Source organism: Crotalus tigris, unplaced genomic scaffold (assembly GCF_016545835.1).
Source record: "Crotalus tigris isolate CLP2741 ecotype Arizona unplaced genomic scaffold, ASM1654583v1 scf7180000017881.257975618366:2651188, whole genome shotgun sequence".
NCBI lineage: Eukaryota > Metazoa > Chordata > Lepidosauria > Squamata > Viperidae > Crotalus > Crotalus tigris.
The window spans coordinates 1,243,634-1,258,799 of NW_024096698.1; the positions used below are offsets into that span (position 1 = coordinate 1,243,634).

At 35.1% G+C, this 15,166-nt stretch overlaps 1 protein-coding gene across 8 annotated transcripts in view; it reads left to right on the forward strand.

Annotated features, from left to right (window-relative positions):
• The window catches only part of AGTPBP1 (ATP/GTP binding protein 1), a 75,863-nt gene that overhangs the window by 19,884 nt on the left and 40,813 nt on the right, over positions 1–15,166 (forward strand). For 7 of the 8 annotated variants that reach the window (XM_039343909.1, XM_039343908.1, XM_039343912.1 and 4 more), the window contains 5 exons: positions 7,302–7,429; positions 11,257–11,324; positions 12,009–12,072; positions 12,312–12,458; positions 14,164–14,295. In XM_039343909.1, coding sequence (XP_039199843.1) covers positions 7,302–7,429; positions 11,257–11,324; positions 12,009–12,072; positions 12,312–12,458; positions 14,164–14,295 — 539 coding nt within the window. Of the gene's footprint in view, positions 1–7,301; positions 7,430–11,225; positions 11,325–12,008; positions 12,073–12,311; positions 12,459–14,163; positions 14,296–15,166 lie in introns of all 8 variants that reach the window. The other variant, XM_039343911.1, reaches the window with a different exon arrangement.

A 15,166-nucleotide genomic window follows, 5' to 3' on the forward strand; every position in this document is an offset into this window, starting at 1 on the left:
CTGACTGAGAGAAATATATAATTTGTTTTCTTCAGGACCCTTTGAAGATGTAGCCCAATCACCTTCTCAACAATTTTCTCCAAAATGAGAAACTAGGGACTGGACAAAAATTGTTCAGAATTGTGGGATCTAGTAACAGCTTCCATTTATATCTACCTTTTATTGTACATGTATGTTTGTGCATATGTAATTTTTATTGAAGATTTTAAAGACAGTAATAGAAACTAAGAAAATTAAACTCAGAGAAAGAAAGGAAAAAGAAAGTAAGGAAAAAGAAACAAAATATATAAAGAAGCGATTTCCAATCTTCATCACAAATATAAACAGATTTGATGGCTCTTCACCACTTAGAAGGTTACAAACAGATATCTATTCTTCCCATAACCTATCTATAAACGAATTCATAAGACATCAACTTTTCAATCTTGATATAAGCTAAAAATCTCTAATTGCCAGGACTTTATGAAAACATTTCTTATTTTAATCTTGATAAAGTAAACCAAGTTTATATTCTTTCCTTTTCCTTTTACTCAATCTTTAATTCATTCCAATATTGTCATTGGATTTGATTTCTCTTCTTTTTGGTCCCATTGAAAAAGCTTTGAGGCTTTAACAAATCTCTTTTGTAAATCGACAAAATGATATTGTCCAGGCCATTCTCATTTGTATTTCCCCTTTAATTTTAAAACTTCAGCCAGCTTCTTTTATACATCCAATAAAGAGTTCCTATGCAGGACTTTCTCTTGGTCTGTCACCTGTATTTACATTTTAAATGCTTTCTTTGTCTTGCAACCCACACTTTTTTCATTACCCAAAATTGCTTATTAGAAAGCCCTTATTTAACTGTCCCTGTTGTGATTGGTACTGGGTTGTGTATTGTTACCCAAAGAAAAAACACTCTTACCCAATGTGGGGTAATTTACTCAGGATTGAGAAGCGCTTGATACTTGATTAAAAGTATCAGGGTAGAAGCTAGAAGACAGTGATTTCAAGTACTACCTTAGGCCCGAATCTTAACTGGGTGATTTTCATCCAGTCAATCTCTCTCAGTCCTAGGAGGTAGGCAGTGGTAAACCAATCTAAAAATGTTTCCAGGAAAATTGTGAAGTCCAGGCAATTGCTAGGAGTCAAAACTGACTCAAAGCCACAATAAAAAACCTAGGTAGATAATAGGTAAATGCTGTGTTCTGTTACATCATTTTTATGTATGTATCAAGTTTCCTTTCCTGTTTTTAGAATAGGTGATATATATAAAAGTACTTAAACTCAATAATTAGATGTATTCTCTCGATATTTAAATTTTCAAAGCAGGTATGTTTTTAATTTTCAACATAGGATTGCCATTTTAAAATTACAACCTTCTTAGTGACTATGTGTACATCTTTCTAGTATCAGTCATTTTCCATTCTAGAATGTAGTATATATTCAGGCTTGATGTGCATCTCAAGTGGTATTTTCAGATTATTTTTATTCTATTTACATTGCTGTGGGAGTCTCTTGCAATGTCTGGGATCTGGCATATAAAATCATGTCTAATTCCAACAACCTGTTCTTCTGTTTTTTAGAATTATTGTTTAAGTTAGGGGTTAGATGTGAGGAAAGATACTAAAAAGTTACATCTCACAATAAAATTCTAATTGATGATTATTTTTAGTATAACAAACTGTTTTTAATAGGGCAATTTAAAAAAGGGTTAAATTTTCTGTTAGCACTTATTCTGTTGCTTTATGAGTAGGAAGACATATTATTTCACCACACTGATTCCTGGAGTGAAAATCAAATGTTCAAACTATGAGTGAATTGTTTCATGTATGAGCATGCAGTCTTGTTTGAGTTTGGCTTCTCTGTGTGAATAAGGAAATAAATCAAGATACGGTATTTAATCATTGCATTCTTTTATGTATGATTTGGAAAATTGCCTTGTGGTTTTTTATTTAAAAACTTGAATTAAAGATTATACATTCTTACTTATTGAGAAATCATTGGCTAGATCCTCACATTTTGATAAGCTATGGTGTATTTTAATCCAGGACTGTTGAAAAAAGCATAGTACGTACCCTGCTTTATACAATACTGAATCAAAGCTACAAATCACATTAAGATTTAACGTGATATAATATGTGACTCTGAAGTTCAGGTGTGTACAACTTCTATATATTTGAGACCTAAGTGGGTTTGAACGGTATGCCAAAGGCCATCCCCAGAAATTTTAATTTGTTTCATTTTTCAATGTTACTGAACAATTCTGATCAATTGGGACATCCTTTGAGACAAAGATAGTGCAGTCTGGGTTAACAGAATGAACATCAAATTTTAGGCAGCCAGAATATTTTTTACCCCAATGCTAGACAATCCAGTGATCATCTAAGACAGTGGTTCTCAACCTTTTTAATGCCGCGACCCCCAACCAGTCGTAAGTTGAGGACTACTCAACCAGTCGTAAGTCGAGGACTACTCAACTGGTGCAGCACCGTTTGCAGAATGGGACTTTTGGTGTGCTCAGCAGGGCAGAGACAGCCTGGACAATTCCTATTGGCTTTTGAAAGCCAATAGAATTAGACTCTATTCAAGAGAGTCTATTCTATTGGCTTTCAAAAGCCAATAGAATAAAAGGGAGTAGCACAGCTAAGGAAAAGGGGGGAAAATGGCGGACTGCGTTGTTTGGCGACCCCCGTGAAATGGTCGTTCGACCCCAAATGGGGTCCCGACCCACAAGTTGAGAACCACTGATCTAAGAAGAGTATACATCATAAATAGAAAAATAATTGTGATAACTAAATACCTTCAATAGTATGTCACTATTACCATACCTGAACAGATAAACAGAGTGATTTCCGACTTCCTGCCGGCTTCCCCATTACTCCCAAGGTGGCAGGGAGATTTGGAAATAATGATTATAACTTCAGGGACACTGCAACAACCACAACTATGAATAAAACTGATCTGAACATTGTGGACATTCAATTCCACAGGAATAATGTGTCCTGGATTTTTTTTTATGCATTCTTTAAGTTAACGAATTTTAGGTACCTTGATTCAAAATCTGTTGTGATGTCATGCACTGTTTGGGTTAACTTGATACAAACAGATAATGAGAGTATTAATATTATGTAGGGGAAGTAATAGCAAAATCTTCTTCTTCTTAAAGGTCAGTGATACAAAGGTGCATTTCAGTGTTACAATATTTTCTGTGGTAAAAAGAAAAAATAAACCCAGAAGGAACAACAATTGAATAAATAGGTTAGCAAAGCTTTTGTGCCTTTGTGTATGTTTTAGGACATTTTGGGGACAGTGTGTATATCTTATACTTAGGTTATTGTTTAGGCTTTTAAAATATAGAGGTGGGGGGAAAGGGTTTTCCTAATTTTGGGGGGAGGAATCCAATTTTTCATTTAATACAGTGGATGTCTTAATATTTGAAAGGGGCAAGGAACACACCATGACTACTAAACCTCTGCTAAATTTTAAAAATATAAAAAAGATTTATGAAAAATGTAGTCTCACTGATTCTTTTGAATGGGCAAACTGCACTATTGCCCAAGGTCCTGATTTAAATGTGATGGGAAATAGGAGTCAATAAAATATTCAGACTTTTTTTATTCAGAATTTCTCAAAACATCCAATTTCAGGTGAGATTTATATCTTGAGTTCTAGGCCTCTCTGGGCCACTGTACAATTTGGAGCTCGAAATATTTCAAGATTAACCATTTTGCACAACCCTACTTCGAAATTGTTGTTAACAAAAAAGCAGTGTTTCACCTGCTCAGAACAAAGGAACTGCTTATTTATTTATGAAGTTTATTCAAAAAGTAGTTGATCAAATGAACATCAAATAATTGCAACTATGTACAGGAATTTGAATCTACATTACATTCACTTATATTCTTTTTATATTGTATATTTTCTTTTAATGTGAGATTCTATGATACTAATGACTATTTGTCTCTTTCTATAAATGTATAAAAATGATTTGCATAGAGTAGCCAAGGAATTAATAATGTATTAAACAAGAAAGGTGTATGTGATATAATAACTGTAAAATGAATTATTTTAAATATAGTTAAGTTTTAATATGTTCATTTCTGAATTGAAAGAGATGATTGTGTAATAAATTATAAATTTAGACCATTTTCTAATGTGCAGTAGAATTGGTTTGTAATAGCGGCCCAAAGAATGGTAATATGTTATAGGTTCAATAAACAAACACTGACACTATTATTAAACAGTTTATTCAGGCTGGCCATATTTCAATATATGTATAAAATAAATTATCATGCTTATTCTTACAAGATCGTAAGTGGAATGTCTTGCACTGCCAATTCTTAAAATGCAGTAGCTACTACTCTGTACTTCTACACATTGTGCAACTCACTCCCTAATTTTATTTAAACATGTTTTTTTTCTTCTGTGGTTCTCTAGACTGTTAATTATAAAGTACTATAAAGGAACAGGGTATCCTCAGCTTTGGGGAAATCTACATTTTTTCCCCTTTTTTTTCCAAACTGGAGACTGGTTACCACGAAAACAATTTTTCCATGGACTGGTGATGGCAACGGCAGAGGGGAATGGTTTTGTGCCCTACCTAGATCCCACACATGTGCAAATGAAGCTATGCTCGCTTGTGCAGCCCAGTTCCTAACAGGCTACAAACCGGTACCAGTCTGCGGCCCTAGGGTTGGCATAAAATACTAATTGAAAGTTCAGTGAAAAGAGACCTATTAGGTAGAAAGAATTGTAGTAGAATATTCTGAATAGGATTAGGACCGGCTGCCATCTTGAAGATGTGTATTCATACTGACTGCATCTTTTGGATCCAGCTTTGATAGTTATCTACAAAAATAGTGGGTGGCCTTTTATTAGTCATCTTGCATTCTGGAATTTGTTACATAAATTTAAACCTAAACTAAGAAACCTGTTAAAAGTAAAACTATTTAATCCACAGTGTACTTTGACACATGTTGGGTTTTCTGTAAACACTAATGATAACCAGTTGACCTTTTACAAAATATAAACAACAATTTGAATTGATTTTGAAATATTAGTATAGAAGTCTCATATCCCTTTCATTAAAATATGTTCATATTAATTCTGCTGTCATGATTTCAGAGGCTGTTTAGCATAATCAAATACCTTAGTCATGTTTACTTTCATTTTGAATGGACATAAAGTACAGGTGGTCCTCGGTTAATGACAGTTCATTCAACAACCATTTGAACTTAACAGTGGTGCTGAACAAGTGTAGCATAATTAGTCTTTAGAATTCTGGCCTTCTTTGCTGGTTTCCTATAAGCAAAGGCAATGGGGAAGCTGGTAGGAGGTCACAAATAGCGACCAGATCACTTAACAGCAGCAATGGAAGTGTTGGAATTTCTTTGATAAGTGACATGGTCATTTGACATTGCATTTTCTGACTGCATCTCTTGGTGGAAATCCTGTTCCCAATTATAGGACTTTCTGTATTTGAAACTAGATTTCACCAACTCATTTTCAAATATATCACAATTAATTACTGCCTATTCCATAAGACTCTACACCAGACCTGGGAATTTTACTGCCCTAGGCCACATCCAGCCCTTTGGCTGTCTGTGTCCAGCCCACATGAGGTCAATCAGAAATTAGAAATCAAATGTATATACCGTATATTCCGGCGTATAGGGCAACCCGGCGTATAAGACGACCCCCGAGTTCAATGCCGAGTCGCAAGACGATCGATGCTGAGTCGCATGCCTAGAAAGTCGTCTTATACGCCGGAAACTACCGGTGTTTCCGGCGTATAAGACGATCGACGCCGAGTCGCATGCCTAGAAAGTCGTCTTATACGCCGGAAACTACGTTATTTCCGGCGTGTAAGACGATCGACACCGAGTCGCATGCCTAGAAAGTCGTCTTATATGCCAGAAACTACCTTATTTCTGGCATATAAAATGACTCGGCGTATAAGACGACCCCCGAGTTCGGCGCCTGTTTCAACGCTCTCAAAAGTCGTCTTATATGCCGGAATATACAGTAAGCAGGCCACAGGGGGCAGGAGAAGAAACTGAGTTGTATCTAGCTGTGTGCAATTGCCGTGCTTTCCTTCAGTTGTGACGAGGACAGAAAGCACTTTTCTATGCCTGCATAGCATCACCCTCGCCTGGAGCAGCCTAAGGAGTAGAGGTAATAGAATTTGAGGACATCAGATAAGGTTACATTGGTTCGGCCCTCCACAGCATCCCAGTTTCTCATCTGGCCCCTTGAAGAAATTAATTGCCTATCGCTGCTCTACACAGTTAACAATCACATAATCCAACTAAAGAAAAGCGATTAAACTGTTAAAAAGCCAGTCCCCTCAAACTAATGAAAATATATCTTTGCAGAAAATAGCCAGCTATTAATCCTGTTGACATAAAAGTCACAGCCTGTTAGTGTCTGAAGTCCCTACAAACTAAAAGAGGCTTTAATGAATTCTCAAGACAGCAAGTAGAACCAGGCTTTCTTTCGGTTCCTGCTTGATGCTTGTAAATGCATACACCACTCTTGGAATTCCCCTTTTATTGCAGCCTCAAGAGCTTCGTCCTATTCATTCTGTAGAGGGTTAGGTGAGTTTTCTATGGAACTCTATGCCTTCCAAAACAAATGCAGTAATAAAAAGAACAGTGGACTTCAAATAGCGTTTTGGTATTTGCATTCAACATACTTCTGTATCAAACTCATCTAGTGGACTTCACAGAAAGGCACTGTTTTGTGACCTAGTATCTGTTGTGTGCCATCCCCCACCACTGGTGCACAACCTCCAGTTTGAGAAACATGACCTTAATGTGTAAAGTTCCTACAGAGTTAAGGTATGTGTATATATAGAAATTAATATTAATATTTTTCTTACCCTTCAGTTGTCTGTGGTTTTAGTTAATTTTTAGTCTTCTTGAAAAGTAAAGTGAAAATAAGCACATCTGTATTTTGTACAGGTATAGAAAAAATTGAATGCAAAGAAAGAGCCTGGGAAAAAGGCCATTTAGATTCACCAGTCTAGTTTCCTGTATGTATTCATCTTGCAGTAATAAATGAAGGTCCCTGAATATCTGTTTGCTAAGAAACTGCCAAGATTGAGTTTATATATTCCGTTTAGTGTTAAACATTTTAATGCTCTTTTTTTCTGCTCCCTTTCTCAGTAATATGGAAAAGCAAAGAACTGTCAACTGTATATTATTTTTCTCTATGTAACATTTGGGGTCATTTTCCTAATTTTAAATTGCTTCACATTTCATTCTGTACTCTGAAAACTTCCCATCATATCACAGCCTAAATATATTTGTTTTCTCCAGTGTAACTAACAACTCTCGGATTTTAAGTCTGTTGGCACAACTGGAGAAGATCAATGCAGAATGTTTGGTAGAAGTGGACACTGCCAGATATGTTACATCAAAAATTCTTCACCTGACTCAAAGTCAAGGTAAATATTACAGATGCTCATTAATTGAAGTGTATGCATGCATGTGTATTATTGGTTTTCATATACATTCTGTATAATGTTTAAGCAATTTTTCTAATGTTGATATAGATAAGTGGGAATCCGTTAAAAACAAATTCTTAAGTTACACAGTTTTAAGCAATTGAGAGCTAGACTACCTGCCTTGTTTGGTATTTACTTTATTTTTCTCCTATTTTATGATCTGATCTGGCTAGAACATTTATTAATTATTATTTTACCTCTGTAAGAACAGTGTGGTGGCCTAGAGGTGAAGGTGCCCACCTCCCACTTGAAGGTTGAGAGTTGAATCCTAGGCAGCGGCAGATGTTTCTCTATCAGGGTGCAAAGAGAAAATATCTAACACCTAAAAACCGAACTACACACTCTCACTAATGTACTAACATCCAATGGATTCCAAAGAAATTACAAACCTAATCCAAAAAGAAACCCCCACTAAAATCCAAGACAGAGTACAAGAAAATGGCAAAGCCCTCCTCCCATACATAAAAGGCACCACAGACAGAATCAGCAAGATCCTCCATAAACACAACATCAAAACAGCATTCTGCACAAACAGAAAAAAATATCCACCATCCTAAGAAACCCCAAAGACAGAATTGAGTTAGAAAATCAAGGAGTATATGAAATCCTGTGCACCGCTTGTCCCACCACATACATCGGACAAACCAACAGAAGAATAAGTGCACGCATTGAAGAACATAAGAGTCAAAACAGAGGAACCAACATCTTCCCTGGTCCAACACCTTAAAACCACAGGACATGAAATTGACTTTAGAAATACCAGAACTATCACCAAAACTGAACATTATGATAACAGAATAATCAGAGAAGTCATCGAGATAGAAAAACGCCCACACAGCATGAACAAATGAGATGATACCTCCTGCCTACCAGCCATTTGGAAACCCGCCCTTATTGACAAACGACTCCCTAACACAAAGAATGACACCAGACCCACACTCACTAAAACCACACAGGAAGTCACCACCACACATCCACGCAAAAAGCAAACCCAAAGCCACACCGATGATGAGGCACGACCACAAACCAGAAGCCAGACCACCGCTGCATCATTAGCCACTTTAAACCCCTCCAATCCATACATGAAGCAAACTGACACCCACCATGAAGATGAGGTACGACTACGAACGCGAAGCCAAAAAATAGCAAGGCAGCCCACCATCTTAAATCCCCCTGCAACTCAGACTAACCTGAGCACAACAAAGCCCCCACCCAAACAGAACACTCCCCCATCCAATCAGAGCACAGCCAACCCTCCCATCCAATCAGAGCACAGCCAACCCCCCATCCAATCAGAGCACAGCCAAACCCCTAACCAATCAGAACACACCTCCACCCAATCAGAACACAGCCAACCTCCCACCCAATCAGTTCATACCCCCACTGGCAGTTAAAAGGAAGAAACAGCTAAGACCACACATTGCTCCTTGAAACACAAAGCTGAAAACACCAGCCTGAAGATGACGAATGGGACTTCGTCGAAACGTCGGCAAGACACTTCCAATTTTACGCGAGAGAAAACCTGAATAACCAAAGACATACATACATGCATGCATACATACATACATACATACATACATACATACATACATACATACAATTTGGGGACTAAGAATGCATTTGAGATTTAAAAAAAAAAAGACTTAAGAAGCTTGTAATATAAGTTTGGACTTAAAAAGCTGGAAGACAGTGTCAACGACATCTAGTGGCAAACCACAGCATTACAGTTTATTATGTTTAAAGGAAACTTGGCTTGAAGCCCAGACTCAGATAAGACTTTTGTTGTCCTTGGAAACTTTCACTTTTCAAGACTGCAGCTAGGAAAAGGGGAAAAAACCCTCTTGGACTGCTTATCTGTGGGGCAGAGACAATAAACTATTTTGAAACTGGCCTGCGTGGACTGTGAATATAAATACTAACTGACTTTTAGAGCTGTGTTGTGGAACTATTTATCTGTAGAAGAAACATGCATTATGGATTGAGATGATGGAATATTTTGGATTATAAACCTTTGACTGATGAACAACTTTTAATTGCTTTTTTCTCTCTGGATAGAAAGGACATGTTTTTCATTGGACAGAAAAACTTGAATTTTGCTTATATTTGCTCAGGGGAGGCATAAGAATGGACTGGTAGGCTGACTGGATAACTTGGAGCTCAAATGACAATTGACTGAAACTTTTTAAATCTCTAAATAGATTGGACTATAGAGACCACATAAAAAAACAAAATGCATGTTCCATACTCAGCTTTAAATGATAAAAAACCATCTTTAACACTTATCTCCAAAGTTTATAGCTTGACATATAAACAAGAAAATGTTGATGAAGCTCAGAAAGAAATTCTTTCTATGTTAAAATCAATACAAGAGGCAATTGCCTTAGCTCATGATGAGACTAAAAATAACACAAAGGAGATTAAAAAAAATTCTAATCTAAACCCACAAATTCAGAAAATGACTATAAAGAAGGAACTGGTAACCCAGAAAATAGAAGGAAAATTAGAGGAAGCGAATACAAAGATGGAGGACTTAAAGGAAGGAATTAATAAACAGACTCAGACAAACGAAGACTTAGAAGACGTAGCGATAATACCGGAAACAGAAAAGACATCTTACCTGTCAAGATCTCTGAACACTCTTGTGGATAAGGAAGAAGAACTGATCGAATGGAAGATAAAGCTGTTAGGAGAATTGTGGGAAATTGGAGAAGGAGGGAGGCTGTTTAATGAATATTAATGGGCTTGAGCTTTCTTCCAAAAATACCTTAACCAAATTGTCTTTCTTATTCCAAACAATATACATAAAAATAGAGGAAGAATTAGTTGATGATTCAAAGGCATTGACTTGGAAAGTTAGTTGGAAAAGGAAGAAAGCTAGAGTAAGCCTGAAGAAAATAGAGGCCCTGACCCATTAGATGGGTTATTATACTATTAAAGAGATGCTTGAACATAGCTAAGAGGATAGATAATTGTTAGAAATAGAAGTGTTATTAGAACTAGAAAGATACAATTTATAACTAGAATTTTATATTTTGGTATGAGCAGGAAAATATGAAAATGCTAAGAGGATTTAAACAAGGGAAGCCTTTGGTTGCCCAAATATAATTTATTATGAGAAAATTATAAGCGATAGAGACACTTTGAACACTGATGGGAAATCAAAATTAAAAAAAGTGAGAAAAACAGGATATTGATTGAACAAATGGATATTAAGTACAAATGCAATTGAGATATGTTTTGGTTAGAAAAGATATTCTAAATTGACACTACTGATATTATATATAATATTAGAAAAATGTAACAAAGATTCCGATATTCAATTGTATATGTATTAACAGCAATAAGAATTGTATTTGCCCAGTATGGGAAATGTATACCACCGGAAAAAGAGAGGAAGCACTGGATGGTGTAGTATTGTACCTAGATTGAGGAAGTTAGTATGTACCACCGAATTACTAATAGACCCAGACAACCCATTGTTTATTAAGTACTTAAGATTGTAAAACTAGAAAATTAATAAAATACTTTAAAAAAACGATTGGTACTTAGAGAATGCTTTTGCTATAAAGAGTGACTAGTATAATATTTTATATTTAAAAAGCTCAGACTTAAAAAAATTCTAGAAGGTAATTCATGATCTCTAAAATTAATTTGTTTGTTTTGCTTTTGTGTACATATCTTTTCTACACCTTTTTAAAGTCATCTATATTTAACTTTTAAATATCAATTTATTCAGTTAATAGAAGAATATGCAACTTTGATTTCAGAAAAAATCAGGAAAGAAATGACTGCCAAAGGTTCAACAGGGATAGAAGTTATTCTCTCAACTTTAGAGGTAAGAGTATAAAAAAATCATGTTTTCTTGCTTATTTGGGTAATAATTTATTTTATTTTTTTCAGGGCTACTATAGCATGAAAGATTGGAGCTTTGCTATAGTAATGTAAACATTAATTGTGTATTAGATGCAGTTAAAACAGTTGATAGCTTTTGTTGTTTGGGCAGGGCTGTTTGTTTAACATGGGAAAGCCAAGGGCATGGTACAGCCAGAATTAATAGAGGTGTGCTGCACTTCAGATTCAAGTCCAAAAAAAAAAAATACTTTGGAGTGTAATGGAAACACTCATATCACCTGTCTGTAATTGTTTAAAAGAAGCTCTGCCATGCTGGAAAAAAACCTCTGGTTCTTTAAAGATTTGTAGATAGGTACAACGTGATCAGCTCCACATGCTCCACAGTACATTTGTAGATTGTCAAACCTAAAAATTAGGTTTTTCTATTACCCTATTGAAATTAGTAGTCATCAGATATGAGAAATATTGCACATAAAACATTTATTTAATTCTTTTATATAACCACATAACCTGCATGCGTTAAGATTCAGTATCATAATGAGAGTAAACTTTTGCAGGCTGTTAATTTTATTTAAGACTATAGAGTGATCATTTTTGTGTTCATCTATATTATTATGGAGCCTATGGCATAAATGCTCTTGACTTTTTTCCTGTTTGTTCATTTCAGAATACCAGAGATTTTCAGACTATATTAAACATCTTAAATATCTTAATTGAATTGGTGGCAGCAGGCAAGTACTTATTTCAAGTGATCATTTGTAGGTTATATACTGTACCTTAGAAATTTTTGTCTAATATATATGAATTGTTACATTTCTAGATACTTTAAAACATACAAAGTTTAGTATTTTAATGTCAAGAGAGTAAATAATTTCCTAGATAAATTTACACTGGTCATGTAAAGAAATTATGCCCTTATAAAATCAGATTATTTTAAGATTGCAGCCAATGGCTCATATTTTATTTCTAGGCAGCAGTCGAAGAACAAGTTTTCTCGTTTCTCGGGGAGGGACACAGATTTTGTTGCAATTACTTGTGAACGCAAGCAAAGAATCCCCACCAAATGAAGAATTAATGGTGCTACTACATTCTCTTCTTGCTAAAATTGGCCCAAAAGGTAGGTTGAACCCAAGTGAACTTCCAGGTTTTTGCTTGTAATGTAATGAGTATTGCTGGAAAAAAATGTTGATTTTGCACAAGTGCAATCCTTCTTTGTATTGTGCCAACTTTGAAGGAATAGGATCTCCATAAAATATTACTGCAAAAGATTAAGAATGAACAGATTTGGAGCGGTAAAAGTAATGTGAGCCTTTATTAGAATTTCAGGTAGTCCTTGACTTATAACCACAATGGAGCCTGGAGTTTTGGCCATAAGTTATTGAGGTCCTAAGTCAAGGAACCAAGTGCCCAGACCTGATTTTATGAGTATTTTCAATGGCTGTAAAGCAAGCCACTGCAGTCTTTAAGCAAATTACATAGTCATTAAGTGTGTGACTGTGGGACACAGCAGCTGTTTAAAAATACGAGCCAGTTGCCAGGCATTTAAAAGTGTGTGAGGAAATCATAACTTTAAGGATGGGTTATAAGAAGCTTCTTGAAAATGTTTTGTAATTTAGAATACTTATTAAGTGACTGGTTGTAAGCCAAGGACTGCCTGTATGCAGTTACACATCCCACTGTTGCTTACATAACCTTACCTTTGGAAGAGGTGTTTTTTTTTTTTCTTAAAATGCTTACATTGAATTATTTATTTGTTTATTGGATTTTGATCCCACCCTGATTTCTTTATAAGGAACTCAACATAGCAAGCATACATAATTTCTCCTCCTGTTTTACCCACAACACAACAGCCCTGCAAGGTGGGTTAGGCAGGACACCTAAAAATTGTTTCCCCCCAAACCAGCAAGCTCAAATGTTCTGCTCTTTGTCTTATTAAAGAGGATGTATATGAAAATGGAAGATAATTTAATTTGATTGTAATACCAAAGCTTTAGGATTCTTAGAAAGTATTACCTGACACTGAGTTTTTCCCTTTCTGTTTATCTCCTAGACAAACCTTTATTTTTCTCATTTAATTCCATTGATATTTTATTCAGCTTTGACTCTTTATATTGTCTTGCTGAACATTTTATTCCTTCATTGTTTATGAGCTTTCTATTCTATACAGGACGCTTTGAGAAGAGTTAAATGGAGGGCCAGAATAACGGATTATGGGAATAAATTTCTGAAGCATTAAAATTAACCTGGGAACTATTTTGTTTTGGATTTTGTATAGCTCTAACTGATTGTATCCAACAACAACAAAATTAACATTTTGAGAGGCAGTGGAAACTATTACAAACTTAGGATAAACCTTAAGAAAACTAAAAGAGCTTTCCTCAATGGAATAACAAAACAAAACAAAAAAACCTTTATGAATGTCACCCAGAGAAGAATTGCTTCTGGCAACTGGCTCGTATTTTTAACATAGCCCGAGGGTGGCTTGACATTTAAAACACATGAAAATTTAGAGTGATTTGTAGCTATGAAATAATTGTGCATATTGTGTAGTCACTCCCACATCCCCGCCACTTACATATGACAATTTCATGATCAGAAGGCATTTGGCAAGCAGTTGTAAATATAAACTGGTTGCTAAGTAGCCAAAATGCAAGAAGGTGACTGGTGAGGCCCTGGCACAGTTTTTTACAATGGGTAGAAATGTTTAAATGATCGACTGTAAGTCAAGGACTACATATAATTAAATGTAGTCACTATGTTGCAGTATGTCAATAAAGTTGAATTGGAGAGATGCTCATATTTCTGTCCCTTTGGATTTTCAGATAGAAAATTTGGAGTAAAAGCCCGAATTAGTGGTGCTTTAAATATAACTCTGAACATAGTGAAGCAAAACTTGCAGCATCAAAGGCTAATTCTGCCTTGTCTTCAAGTATTAAGAGTGTACTCAACTAATTGTGAGTATTATTGCATTCAACAATGTACATCCATTAATATAGGTTATCTTTCAGACTGTTGTCTTGCTGAAATATCCATTCTCTTTTCATCTTTAGTTTCTATACTGATGGAAGAACTTCTGTGTTATGTCAATATTTAGTTGAATATATTGTTCTTTCCACCTGCATATTGTATCTGGGCCACATAGTTCCCAAAGCATAACAGACCCATTCCCATAGTTAATGGTTGGCATTTCTTTTCTTCAAATGCTTCAACCTTTTTTCTTTTTTCTCTGAATATTTCATGAGATCAAAAATACAGTTCAGTCAAAAACACTTCATTCCACAAAAGCCTTGGAAGTTTTATCATACAATTATAGTTATGTTTGTATGCAACTATATGTTAAGCCATAAATGAATGGGTGTTGTGAATAGATAAAGGGAAAAGTTTTCTTAAGTATTGTACTACCAAGTTAAATCCACAGAAGATGGTTACCAAAATCTCCAGTATTTATCATTAATAACCTACTGCTAGTAGCTTATTAGTTAGGATTCATTCACCAGAGACATGGGGCTTGAAATGAAGACTCTTAAATTTCATTATGGGAATGTTAGAATCAGCTTTGCAAAATAAATAGTATTAAATATTGATTGTATAATAAAACTTTTATTTGGCAATTGATTGGTTTAACAATTCTAAAAATCATACAAATATACTATATGAATGTATGAGAAATACTGAGTACCTAGTGAACAATGCAGTAATGTAGAATTTTTTTCCAAAACTCTTCACTTAAGATAATTTACCAAATATATATGCATATATATCTTCCATTAACCTGGAAAATAATATATCAAGTAATTATATTTTATATTTAAAATCATATTATTT